General features: G+C 35.3%; 1 protein-coding gene across 6 annotated transcripts in view; it reads left to right on the top strand.

The window, feature by feature from the left end:
• PTPRM (protein tyrosine phosphatase receptor type M) overlaps window positions 1-14,995 on the top strand; it is a 1,348,209-nt gene that overhangs the window by 333,014 nt on the left and 1,000,200 nt on the right. For all 6 annotated transcript variants that reach the window (XM_053714931.1, XM_053714930.1, XM_053714929.1 and 3 more), the window contains one exon: window positions 2,549-2,671. In XM_053714931.1, coding sequence (XP_053570906.1) covers window positions 2,549-2,671 — 123 coding nt within the window. The remainder of the gene's footprint in view (window positions 1-2,548; window positions 2,672-14,995) is intronic.

Genomic DNA, 14,995 nt, shown 5'->3' with positions numbered 1-14,995 from the left:
GCGTTAACAGCCCTTTTACCGCCAAACTCCAAATCTAGCCGTTAGAGAATTCAGGGAGTTATTGTCCATTATTGACAGGCCCAGTTGCGCAAGAGAAGGGGGCAGAATTGCAAAGCTATGCGGACAGGTTCTCAAATTGAGAACCTTGTCTACAAGGCCTTTGATACATGGGACCTATGATCTGCTTTCTTATCAAAAGTATTTTGTTGGCTTGATAAATGAATCATGTCATTGAATTTAAACATCACTTGTTCTTCTCTGTTTTATTAGAACTACTTACTTTAACATTTTTAATGTAGCTCTTTTCACTGCATATGGTACAATTTAATCTTTCTGTATCTCACTACTTGAAATGTTGTGAAAATTGTTAACTCCTAGAACCCACAAAAGATCTTCATATTTTGAGATTGTCATGGTTTGTGCTGCCCTTCTCACAGTTCCCCCCCTCCACCCCATAAATGTCATAATTTCCAATATGTGACCAAGAACCACCTGACCCAGTCGTAACCATGACCCTGCCAGTCCCACCCACAGAACAACTGGGACTCCACCCACAAGTCACAAAAAGGCACCGGCAAATGTTGTGAGCTATGAAATTCCCTCATAACTGAGACACCTTTTATGTATCCACATAATGCTATTCAAACTTGAAATGAGCTGTATGGCCAGAAATTGTTGCTGTATTTTATCCATGCACTTATAAAGTATTTTGCAGTTTCTGTAAAAAATATTGCTTCTTCACATATCTCCTGAATCTGCTACCCTCTAACTTAAAGGGACATGAATCACAACATTTTCCTTTCATGATTCAGACAGAACATGCAAATTTAACCAACTTTCCCATTTACTTCTGATATCAAATTTTCTTTGTTCTCTGTATATCTTTTGTTGAAAATCAGAAACATAAGCTCATGATCATTCATGTGTCTGGAGCACTATATGGCAGCAGTTTTCATAGAATGTTATCTATTTGCAACTTTCAACTTTCACTTCTCTCCTCTAAACCAAACATATAGGGGTATATTTATCAAGCTCCATATGGATCTTGATGCCCCGTGTTTTTGGCGAGCCTCCATGCTCGCCGGAAACACAAGTTATGAAGCAGCGGTCTAAAGACCGCTGCTCCATAACCTGTCCGCCTGCTCTGAGGCAACAGACAGACATTGCCAGAAATCAACCCGATCGAATACGATCGGGTTGATTGACACCCCCTGCTAGCGACCAATCTGCAGGGTGTGTTATTGCACCAGCAGTTCATCAGAACTGCTGGTGCAATGATAAATGCCGAGAGAGTATGCTGTCGGCATTTATCGATGTGCAGCGGACATGATCCGCAATATCGGATCATGTCCTCTCGCACAATGATAATTCGGCCCCATATGGCTTATCAATCCTATAGGTTCACAGTACATTTTTATGCATTTTTAATCTACACTTTACAAGGAAAATTAGTGTTTACTACTATGGGGCCTATCTAGCCCTTGTTTCTGGTGAGCCTTCAGACTCGCCAGAAACGCAAGTTAGGGAGCAGCGGTCTAAAGACCGCTGCTCCCTAACCTGTCCGCCTGCTCTGAGGAGGCGGGCAGTGATTGCCGCAATTCAACCCAATCAAATACGATCGGGTTGATTGACAACCCCCCTGCTAGCGCACAAATCTGCAGGGGGCGGCGTTGCACCAGCAGTTCAAAAGAGCTGCTGGTGCAATGCTGAATGCGGAGAGCGTATTGCTCTCCGCATTCAGCGAGGTCTGTTGGACAGGATCCGCAATGTTGCATCATGTCCGACAGACCTTTCATAAATAGGCCCCTATGTTTTCATAATGTGTTTTCTGCTCAGTGTGGATTACTTAATTAAGACCTAAACTGTCTAGTCCTACTAATTCTATTAGCATCCTGAAAGTAATCATTTCAGAAACAACCAGAAAACAATAACCATCTCTTTAGAATAGTTATTGTAAGCTAAAGAAAAAATGAGTTTAATTACTTCTTTGAAATGAAACTCAAGATTGTGCTAAAGTGATTTTAGATAAACACACACTTTAATATATATTAATGATATTTTTTGGGATGAGGACATTTTGTTGTTGGTTTTGCTTCCTATTCTGTACTGTGTGAGATGTTTAATCGATAAGGGATTAGAAGACTGACTGCACCTTAAAACATAAACAGAAACAATCGTTAAATGGACATAAGAATACAGTTCAGATAGATTTAGATAAGAGTGTATAATTAAAACAAAAATGTAATTCTGTTACCAAATGTGACACGTTAAGGAGACACGTCCATGCTCCTTAACAAATATATTAATAGAATTAAGTCAATATGATAATAGAAGTGAATTGGATTCTTTTAACTGTATTTTCTATCTGAATCATCAAAGAAAAGTTTTGGGTTTCATGTCCCTTTAATTTTAAACAATGGATCTTTATTTGTTCCTCTATCTATGTATACATAAAAATATGTTCTTAAAAATTCATTAAGAATAAGTGGTGTACACATTCCATTCTGAATTTCACATCTGATAATCTTTCTTTTTGTTCATTTTATAGGTAGCTGTACTTTTGATGAGCCATTCCAGACCTGTGGCTATAGTCAGTCTGAACACAATGATATCAGCTGGGAGCAGGTAAATACGCTGCTAAAACCGCCCTCTGATCCATGGATGCCATCAGGTTTGTGAATTTTTTCTTCTTTCTTTCTTTTTTAATGGTGATAGTTTACAGCAGGTGGTTGATGGAAGTGGCGCAGCTATGTTAGATACAATTAAGTACATGATTTAAACCCTATGGGACCTTTCTGCATTACTACCTTTCCGCAAGAGTTAATTAGAAATTAACTGGTATAATCCTTTCATGCACACAAGTGTGGACAGAATTTCCAAGACTTGCAGTTATTTCAGAAGTGCTGAATTACCTAATATAGGATGGTTTATTCATTTAATTTTGCTTGTTGATGCCGAAAATTAGTCATAATTCGGTAGTACATTGCTTGTATTAAATCCATTTTTTCATTAGATTTATATTTTCTCTATACAGAAGCTACTCTAGGGAATTGATAAAATAACCTTAATGCTGTATCTTGTTATTTAAATAGAATTAAATGTTTGGACACCAGGTAATGAAGTCTGATTAAAACACAAGTTAATTAAAACTATACTTTAATGGTGACTCATAAAAACAGAAGATTTTATTAAAATATGAGTAATTTATGCCAAACAGCCATTACTGCCTAAAGTAAATGTCAGTACACCCCCTTTGGCTCAGGCATCTGTCACTCAAATATATGCCACTTCATCAACCTGTCTCAGTCTTCACATTGCATCTCAGAAAAGAAAAGTATTATTTGACAAATGGAGCTGCAGAAGCCTTGGAAACATTTTAAGGGATAGCATGCTGTCGAGTACAGTTACAGGATCCTGGGAGACACCATACTTAACAATATCAGTCTCGGCTCTCAGAATGCTAGACTTTCACTAATGCATATGCTTTTTCTAGGGGTGTATAAGCACCTCTTCTGGCTAAGGAGCAGCTCAGCATATCGGCCCTCCCATGGAACCTACTAACACAACTTAAGAACAGTATATAAGTCTGTCATAAGATAAGCTCACTGTACCTTGCTGACCATTACCTGCAGACGTTGCCATGATGTTCAGTATGTTTGTATTGCACCTAGTTGACCATTGCTAGCGTACAGTGTTTGTTTTTGATTGCCTACCTTATCATCTTCCTGCATAGTGTGTCCTGCTGACTGTTGACTGGGCCATGTCCTCGTGCATCTCTTTCCACTGCTAAGGCTTATCTTATCTTATGTACTGTTCTTAAGTTGTGCTTGGTTTTGAACAGTCTAAGATTTGCTTTTCCTTTTTTCCAGACTTGCTTATACGCAAGTATCTTCAGTTGTGTATACTGTAGTAATAAAGTATCCAGCTCTACTTTAATGTATCAGCCCATTCCTTTACTACTTGTCAACAACAAACCAGTTTGTATATGTGTGTCTGTGAGAGGGTTAGCCCACTGGCTGCAAGAGGGGTATGCAGTACACTGTGTAGCAACTGATTGCAGCCATCTTAGGCAACCATTAGGTTAAACACACATATATAAACAAAAATGTATTAGCTTACATCAGCATTTAAATAGGGACAATACCGTCAATACTGCAGAACCTATTCCTGCAACTTCTAACATTTTATTGTCTTATTTTTTAGAGTTGGCCATCCAACAAGTAAAATTTTTCATTTGTAACTACTTTGTGGCCAGTATTTAAATACAATTTAAAGGGACGGGAGTATTGACTGTGCTTATCAACTGTTTCTATAGCTCCACCCACTTTGTTTTACCCGAAAACAATGTAAATTACAAACATAATCATTCAAAATATTAATTATTGTAATATTTGACCTGTAAATTGTGGGAAAATTCCCAGATGGCAGTTCACCAAATGTACTATATTATTATTATACTTTATTTATGAAGTGCCAATATATTCCACAGCGCTGTCCATGAGTACAATTTATTGAAATAAAACAATGATATAAAACTTGTAAGAGACAAAAAAAAAAATTGGAAAAAACCCACATGAGGAATTGAGGGCCCTATTCCCATGGGAACTTACAATCTAGAAGAGTAGGAGGTTGAGAAACAGGAGGTGTGGACTGCAAGAGTGAGAATGATGTTAATACAGAGTTATATGAGAGGAAATATTAGGCAAGTGAATTTAATTTATTACTGAGTTGGGTAGTAGGCATAATTTCTATATTATTATATTAGTCTGCTATTCTAGTGCAAAAGAATCAGATGCTACTATCTGCAAATGAATTCATGCAGACCAGCAAAGACATCATGCCTGATTTACACCAACCCTAACTCTCATGTTAGATTTTTAAATTGTGGGACAGATGCCTGGGACAATTATCTAACTAGACAGGAGGCTAAAGAACAGGTCTGTTCTAGTATCCCTATACATGTGGGGCAAGCATTTAATTGTCATCCCATTTTATTAACAAGATATATTATGGTCATTTATAATGCTGTTGTCCAAAACTACAATAAAAATACCCACTCCGTTAAACTAGGTGTATTTAAAGCTCAATTATTAGATTAGATCATTGATATCATATATTAAACAAGCTACTGATGATAAATGACAAATTATAACAATTTTACATGTGATCAATTTTGGAGACAGCAAAAATACAGAGGAGCCAGCTACACAATGTCTTTTTGGAACCAAATTGTTTGTAAAAAATCTAAATTATAACCCAAAAAAGTAAAAGTATAAATTTGACCCCTGGTGGATTCATGTTGGAGTTGAAGTTTGTGAACAAATGTAGGTATGTTTTGATCTTGCAGGAGCTTCTAATGCAGTTTGAGGGTAATAGGTTAGCTTTTCCCTTTAGGTAAATAAACAAGACTGCAAACACAAACATGGAACTGGAACAGAAAGAGAAATATGATCATGCACGGTGGAAGGGAAATATCATAGAGGGTTGTGTGATGTTCAGAGGGAAAAGGTAGATGGGAAGGAAAGGATAAGTGAAAAAGAAAGAATAAAATCATAGGATGAAGAAGAATACAATTTGAAGTAATATAGGAAATTGAGAATGAGGAAGAAGAGATTTAACCGTAAGGAAAGAGTGGCATGGATGAGAGGATGATATGTGACTGGAAGGAAAAGACACCAGTAAGCGGAGGAAGATGAAAGTGCAAGGAGGATGAACAACCAGAGGTATACAAAGTAGTAGCTATTATTAATTTTTCTAATATTATTTTATCATTATGTATATTTTCCAATAACAGAGCTTTAGCCCAATGCAGGACAAACTATAGGAACCAACTAAAAAATGTAAGAGCATGGAAAGTTTCCGTTTTCAAAATGTAATATAATCCCCTGGTATACCCATGTCTCTGTACCCAGCACTACAGAAGTTGGCAGCACTATACAAATAAATTATAATAATTATACAGCATTACACAGTTCACTTGATTGCTTTAAAAACTAACAGGTTATAACAACTAACACAACATTGATTTTAAAATCTGAGATTTAGCCCCATGGTTGCTAAGAACGCATCTGTCAGTTAAATGGTTTAACTTCTTAATCACCCCTGACCTTCCTAGGACTTGGGACAAAGTCGCCTGCATAGTATTCTGTCACTGAATGGAAGTGCCAAGTGCTTGTTGCAAACCAAGCAGCCAGAACCAGAAGGGCATTTTAATAGGTGTCAAATGCATTGTTCCTGGTACCTAATGTTTGCCAGATTCTGTGTTTACCTAGAGTATTGTAATTACTTTTTGTCTTAAAGTGATGGTAAACCCAAGCGTATAACAAACACTAGGATTTACCGTCACTAAAAATAAGCATTTGTTTCTCTCATAGTTTCATAACCTGTGTTAGTAGACAGCTAACACAGCACCTCCGGCGCCCACTGCACAGTGGTTTCTTCAATAAGGAGACTTTTCCACCTATAGACCAATAGCCTCATTGGAAAAAGCGCTGCATCGTGGGTGGCCGGAGGCGCTGTGTTAGTGATCTACTTTCCTTACAGATAGGGTGAGTTTAACATCGTTTTTTACAAAACTATGAGAGAAACCAATGTTTATTTTTAGTGATGGTAAATCCTAGCATTTGTTATACGCTTGGATTTACCATCACTTTAACCCTTTAAGGACACAGCTTTCAGTTTGCTCAATTGTTTTATGACGGAAAAATTCCGTCATATGTCCTTAAGAGGTTAAGGACATAAATCCTGATTATTTAGACCATTTCAAAATTGAATGAATGGATTGAGCTGTATAAGGGCATGTATTCATATCTCCTGCTTGCATTTCATGGTGTCACATTCTGACAATATGTCAATACATTAGCTAGCAAACATTATTTTGCTCTTCTCATTAAACAAAGTCACAAGCCGTCTGTTATTTTGCTTAGTGACATTTGGCTATATTTTGAATCAGTCAATAATTTCATCTCAGTTCCAAGATACTGATTATTTTGCCAGTCTATCACAGGAATCTAGTGTGCAGATCAATTGAGCTGCTAATTAATTTGATTATTATCAACTGCAGTAGATGATAATATTTGAACTTTGTTCTGCACTGATAAAATAAAATTAAAAAAACTTTGTTTGTTTTGTGGATTGCGTAAGTTCAGAAATATTCAATGTAATACCTTCTAACTCAAAGAGGAAAAACATAATATAGGGCTTCATTAAAGAAATGAAAAAAAGATACACAGCAAACATTTAAGCATGTTCTCTTACAATGTATACAAAGCTATACAAAAAATGTCTGTCAAGTAAATGGGTGCGTATTTGTTGATTTTTGTGTGTACAAAATACAAGCCACAGTCAGACAAAAGCTTGTGTGTTTGCTTGTAAATCACATAAGTTTGTATTTCTTTATAAGGTGTTGATAGTCCATGAAAATTCATCTCCTGGCCACCAGGAGGAGACAAAGACACCCCACACAGAGCTTTAAAGGGACAGTCAAGTCCCAAAAAAAACTTTCATGTTTCAAATAGGGCATGTAATTTTAAACAACTTTCCAATTTACTTTTATCACCAATTTTCTTTGTTCTTTTAGTATTATTAGTTGAAAGTTAGACCTAGGAAGGCTCATATGATAATTTCTAAGCCCTTGAAGGCCGCCTCTAATCACATATTTTTGTATTTGCTTTTCACAGCAGGGGGGAGCTAGTTCAGGTAAACCCTATAGATAACATTGTGAGCACGCCCGTGGATTGTGGCAGACACTGCAATAATTGCCTAATATGAAAGTCAATAGATAATAAATAAAATGTCATGTGATCAGGGGGCTGTCAGAAGATGCTTAGATACAAGTTAATCACAGAGGTAAAAAGTATATTTATATAACCGTGTTGGTTATGCAAAACTGGGGAATGGGTAATGAAGGGATTATCTATCTTTTAAAACAACAAAAATTCTGGTGTTGACTGTCCCTTTAAGTATCCCTCCTACTTCCTCCTCCCCTCCAGTATTGTATTTTACTAGTCTTGAAAAAGGTAAAGATTGAGGTGTTCTGCTTTTTCTTCAAGATTGAAGGGATATTAATCCTTAATTAATCTTACCTCAATGGATCATTCCTGGCAGATAGGGACATAGGAGAGTACTGGCTGTGCAATGTAAATCTTCTCTATGGAGTTGTGGTCATAAGCCTGCCACAGGTGTCTCTGGGACAGTTCCTTTAGCCTCCTCCTGCTGGGTTATGAAGATGTACTCCCTCAATATATCCTCTACTGTAGGTTACAGTACTGGATGATCTTCAGACCGAGATCAGAGATTAGAGGAGTGTGCAGCTATACCAGCCTGCTTAATTTTGAGCATACTGTTTCAGTCTATTAAGTACCCTGTTAGTTATGTGGAAGTTATTCATACTTTATTTGTCATTCCAATATACGCTTTACTGTATATTTAAGTTTTAATTATTTTGTGTTTGCCCTTTTAAGAGCATTGTAACCTTAAGGGGGCGCACAGTTGCTGCTTTAACGTAAACAGTATGGTCTCTACTTTACAGACCAGAGGTTAGCTAAGCCAGCACCAGGGTCTGTAAGTATGCACATTTTGGGGTCCTTTTATGGGCATTGCCCCTTAGGGTGTCCTACTCTAATTCCTAGATGAACTAGCTTCCATGTGCTCCCTCCTTCATCCTGGCAGTTGTCCATCTTGCGCTCCGGATGCACTAATCTGCTTTACAAGCAGTATTACTGCTACTGATGTTTTAATGGTACGTTTTATAGTACTGATTGTCTTTAGTAGGGAAGAGAACTGATACGTTTTCAGAGAACTCTTATCCCCATACGGTTTCCCTTCCCATTTTTCTGTCTAACCTTAATTGTTAGTTGACAATAAAGTATTTTCCATATTTTGCCTTACTGTTAAATATCTGTAAATGGTATAAGAGGAAGCTACAGTATATTCTATGTATTGTACTACTGTTATAGATTGCTGTACAATGGTATACCGTTACTTAGAAAGGATACTACAGCATATTCTATATCTTTCTATTACTGTTATATATTGGTGTACAGTAGTATGCATTTACTCATAACAGAATACTACATTATGTTCCATATTTTGTACTACTGTTAAATAGATGTACAATTATATAACCTTGCTTTGGAGGGGATCTTACAGGACATCCCATACCTTTTAATACAATATATGTTGCTGTATAATGGTGTAACATTTTTGTTCTTCTGTTGTATATTGCTATGCTAATGAGGCTCAGTACTCACTACGGTTAGCATATTAAGAATTGTGTTTTCTTACACTTTCTTAAAGACTATTATTGAGCAGTCCGGAACTACTTTGGCTGGATAGACCCATTAGAGGATGGATCCACAGATTTTTTCTTCCTACAAATAAATGCATGCTTTTCAAAATGGTTACTGTTTGTTATTTTGCTTAACTTTGCAGTTCCAGTCTAAGTTCTGTTTTGCAGTCCAAATTTTCTATGACTATTTGCCTCACCAGTGTTAACTACTCAGGTGGTGTTAATATTTTTTCCTTAGATCTTATGGTGGCTATGCTGCCTTTATGTAAGTGTTAACATAAGAATATGTTTTTCAGTTCCTTGTGAGGTACCTAGGACAGTGGTCGACTCTACGGCTATAACTCAGTTCAGATATCTTATTCTGTCAATTCTTCTTCTCCTTCTGAGGGTGAATTGTCTTCCTTACTTTGAGTTCAGGACCTGTGACCTGCTGAGAATAAATCTTTAAAACAATTAGATGTTCTCTTGAACTCTAATCTAAATCATTTCCAAGGAATGGCGCAAGGTTAAATCGGCAACTGGCTTTGCTTCTGTTGCCAATGCAGGATTCTGAAGTTTTCCTTCCTCCCAGAACCAGTTTTCGGAAGAAAATTCCTTCAGGCATTTATTCTTGGTAAATAGGTGCCTGCCTTTATTTATTTTCCAACCCATTTTCCTTTGTGGACTCCACAACTCGGGTATTAGTTCTCACACATAAAGATTTTCATGGACTCTCACCACCTTAGAAAGAAAACATAATTTATTTTTACCTGATAAATTCCTTCCTTTCTTGGTGGTGATTGTTCACTAACCTGACCAATTTGTCTTGTTGGCGGTTGTTCTAGTTTGCACCTCTTTACCCTACTATATTTCTTGCTTCTTTCTCCTACCCTTGACTATACGTAATACTGGATGGGAGGAGGAAGTAGGGGGGATACTTAAAGCTCAGTGTGCTGTGCCTTTGCCTCCTACTGGTAGCCAGGAGACAAATTCCCACAAGTAAGGATTTTCGGGGATTAACACCACCAAGAAAGAAAGGAATTTATCATTTAAGAATAAATTATGTTTTTGTAATTTAAAGAGACAGAAAATACATTGAGACTTTAGTATATATGGTTTATTTATGTATAAAATGTCGAATTCACAATACACTTTCATTATTTATTTTTCCCCTTTTTCATGTAATTTAGCTTTGAAAATTGTGAGTTTTCTATTTCTAAGAACTGATAAAACACACTGCAGATTTCTCAAGACTAACCATACTACATACAGTATATTCATATTGGCTTTAGCAGATAAGAACTACAAAACAAAGCATTTTATATTAGCATAGTGACCATGGCTAGACTTTGTCAACTGCAGACTGAAGCCTCGATTGGCTCCTCCAAATGAAGCTAGTTGTAGGTGAAGTTTGGCTGCTGCAAAACAATTGCTGCAAACAAGATGCAAATTAGTCTGAGCACTTTTTTTTAAAAAAAGAAGCAATTTCATGGTTTTGCATGTTTTTCATGGAACACATTATATAGATATTAATGGGTCACGTACATCACAAGAAAGGCTTGAAAATTGTGTAACTTCACTTGATTTTGAATATTGTCTCTTGAATTTCAAATTTGTTTTCAAATGAAGCAGTCAGTTTGCTTGATTTTAAAAAGGCACCATAGTCTAGGCTTATATAAGCTTTTCACATGTGGGACTAATAAAAAAATGTATAGAAGTTAAAACAAAAATATTTAGATTTCTTTAAAAACATGCTTTAAATGGACATGAACCCCCACATTTTTCTTTCATGATTGAGATAGAGAATACAAATTGAATCAATTTTCCAATTTACTTCTATTACTTATTTAGTACATTCTCTTGATACCCTTTGTTGAAGAAGCAACAATGCACTACTGGGAGCTAGGCGAAATTATTTGTTGAGACAATAACATAAGGCATACAGGTGCAGCCACCAATCAGTAGCTCCTGAGCCTACCTAGGTATCATTTTCAAAAGATAAAAAAAGCAATCAGGTAATAAAAGTAAATTTGAATGTTGTTCAAAATAACATGCTCTTTCTGAATCATGAAAGAAAAAATTGAGTTTTATGTCCCTTTAAGTAAACAATTTACGGCTTCTAGGGCCTACACTAAAGGAGATGGTCTTTAATGCAGGCCCTAGCAGCTACCAATGCCCCTTTAGTATTTTTGCTCATCTTTCTTTAGTTTGCTTTATTTTTTTAAAATATTACTATAGTTTATCATTTCCTTGGTAAATGAGAAGTAATTTAATATGTTCCTAATAGTTATAGTTTTTTATTCTTCATAAAGTAATGGGAAGTAGAAAAAAATACTGCACTAAAGGAAAATATGTGAAACAATAAGATAATTAGAAGAGTAATTAAATGAAACCATGTAGAGAAATTATTTGTAATTAGCCTGCTTGTTAATTACACTATGAGATGAGTTTTATCTACTTCCCCTTGATCGTAGCAAAACAACACCTGTGTTTATAGTCCAAGGATATCCAACTGAATCCCAACCCTGTGATTGACATAGCCCCTGCTTATTTGAGATAATAGCTGGCTTGTTTGCGATCACTTATATTGGCTTGTCAAATCATTGTCAGATTAATGAGGTAAGACCTCGGCATGCTATTGTTTCTCTTAACCTTAGTGTTTGTAACAGGAAAGATATCAGATTGTTTGCAGTTAGCTTAATATTGGGAATGATATTCTAGAAGTTGCTTTTGCAAGAAAGTTATTTCTAATCAGTAATATTCACCTTACACATCTGAGATATTACATAATCAAAGGACATTTTGAAGTTAACTCCCCTAAAAAATGGTAAATATAATTTTTAGTTATGGTTTTATTTTTTATTATTATTATTTCTTTAATATGTGTACTTTTTGTGACTTCACCTTCATAGGCAAATGAATTGTTTAGCAATAAATGTTATATTCACATGCCTCATATTGCAGCCATAATGTACTAATAAATGAAAGGATATTGATTACATAAAACTTAATCCATGATAAGCACCAATTAACCAGTTCTAATTACCAAAAAACACAGAAGTAGGACACTTAGTTGTCTTTAATTAAGGATTAATTAGTTGGAACTTAGCTAGCTGATCTTAGAAATCCCTTATTCTGTTCTCTGCTTATTTCTTATTACTTTTTTAGTCAAGAGAATTAAAATTATCATTATTTCTTTGTTAATAACAAATAAAATAAAATGAAGTATAGAATAATGAACCACACGACCCATGAGACAGTAGTTTTGACCATATACTGTGAGGAAATGAATAGATAAATGGTAATGATTTAAGGCTTTTATTCACCAAATCAATAGAGTAATGGTAATGAATCAATTTATAATTTTATTCTCCAAAGTTGATAAGAATGCACTGTTAAAGAAACAGGAAAATCAAAATAAACTTAGCATGTTTTAAACAGCTTTCCAATTTACTTATACTGTGTGTGTGTGTGTATATATATATATTCAATAGCTATCTATCTATCTATCTATCTATTTATCTATCTACCTATCTATGTATCCATCTCTCTATTTAGAATAGTCCAAAAGTGCAAAAAGTGCCAGGGATTTGTGAAGCCTTGCTTTAGATAGAGCTTCATAATGATAACATAAAAATAATGGTATTTAAAAGATATATATTAAATCTAAGACTAAGGAAACTTTTTTCTTTTGTTGCAAAGTAGAGCCAACCTTGAAAAGATTGTGTTACATTTCTTCTATGGAAGATGGATGCATAACATTAAATAAGGTTGCTAATATGGCATTGGATTAATGCTATCAAATATTTCGTTTTACATGAGACGTACACAAAGAAAATCATTTTTAAAATTGTAACATAATAGCATAGACTTAAAGGGACATAAAACCCATTTTTTTTCTTTCATGATTTAGATAGAACGTCACATTTTAAACAACTTTCTAATTTATTTCTATTATCAAATTTACTTTGTTTTCTTGTTATACTTATTTGAAAAGCAGAAATGTAAGCTCAAGAGTGTGCACGTGTCTGCAGCACTATATAGCAGCAGTTTAGCAACAATGTTATACATTAGCAGGAGCACTAGATGGCAGCACTATTTCCTGTCATGTAGTGCTTCAGGCATTTGCACGCTACCAACCTAGGCATCTCTTCAACAAAGAATAACATGAGAATGAAATACATTTGATAATAGAAGTAAATTTGAAAATTTTTAAAAATTGTATTCTCTATCTGAATCATGAAAGATTTGTTTGGGTTTATGTCCCTTTAAAATCCTAAAGGTTGTGCCATCCAAATGAAAATCAAAACTTCCCTAGACATGTGTGGGTGCAAAATCACCACTGCTTCCTATAATAACAAATAATGAACAGTTCAGCAACTGAATACCATTAGAAATAGACTTCCCTGAACATCAAACAATATTATTATAGTGCAATATGCACAGAGCGTAAATCGTCTTATTTGTATATCCACCCAGCAGAATGAAACACTTGCCAAATATTGTCACTGTAACAAAGCAATTAAAAAAATGGGAGGCAGGGAGATAAGTCTCATAGATTCTTTATAAGAAATAGTAACATTACATAGTAAAAATAAATGTTCCCAGTTGGGGATAAATTTAATTTTATTATATCGCATCTAGAATAATATGTCACATGAGTTTACAATTTAATAAAAATATTACGCACATACTTCATACATTAATTGAATTAAAAGTTATCATAGGAGACATATATTAAAGTGACAGTAAAGTCATGATTCAGACAGAACATGTTATTTTAAACAACTTTCCAATTTACTTTTGTTATCAAATTTGCTTTCTTCTCTTTGTATTCTTTGTTGAAGACTAAACATAGGTAGGCTGATGAGCTTAAGGGGACGGTCAAGTCCAAAAAAATGTTTTCATGTTTCAAATAGGGCATGTAATTTTAAAGAAACTTTTCAATTTACTTTAATCACCAATTTTGCTTTGTTCTCTTGGTATTCTTAGTTGAAAGCTAAACCTAGGAAGTTCATATGCTAATTTCTTAGACCTTGAAGGCTGCCTCTAATCTAAATGCATTTTGATACTTTTTCACCACTAGAGGGCATTAGTTCATGTGTTTCAGATAGATAACATTAAGCTCATGCACATGAATTTACAGAGGAGTGAGCTCTGACTGGCTAAAATGCAAGTCTGTCAAAAGAACTGAAGTAAGGGGGCAGTCTGCTGAGGCTTAGATACAAGCTAATTACAGAGGTAAAACGTCTATAATTATAACTGTGTTGGTTATGCAAAACTGGGGAATTTATAATTAAGGGATTATCTATCTTTTAAAACAACAAAAATTCTGGTGTTGACTGTCCCTTTAAGAGTGTGCATGTGACTATAGCAGTCTATTGCAGCAGTGATTGTAACTATGTATATGATTGCTGTAAACAATGTTGCAAACACTGCTACCGATGAAGGCACGTGCGCGGTTCTGAGCACACCTAGGGTTACTCTTTAAAAAACATAATTTATGTAAGAACTTACCTGATAAATTCATTTCTTTCATATTGGCAAGAGTCCATGAGCTAGTGACATATGGGATATACAATCCTACCAGGAGGGTCAAAGTTTCCCAAACCTCAAAATGCCTATAAATACACCCCTCACCACACCCACAATTCAGTTTAACGAATAGCCAAGCAGTGGGGTGATAAAGAAAGGAGTAGAAAGCATCAACAAAGGAAATTTGGAAAT

The sequence above is a fragment of the Bombina bombina genome, chromosome 5 (genome assembly GCF_027579735.1).
Source record: "Bombina bombina isolate aBomBom1 chromosome 5, aBomBom1.pri, whole genome shotgun sequence".
NCBI classification, from domain to species: Eukaryota; Metazoa; Chordata; class Amphibia; order Anura; family Bombinatoridae; genus Bombina; species Bombina bombina.
The sequence above is the reverse complement of the archived record's forward strand: the minus strand, read 5'-3'. Positions and strand labels throughout refer to the sequence as shown.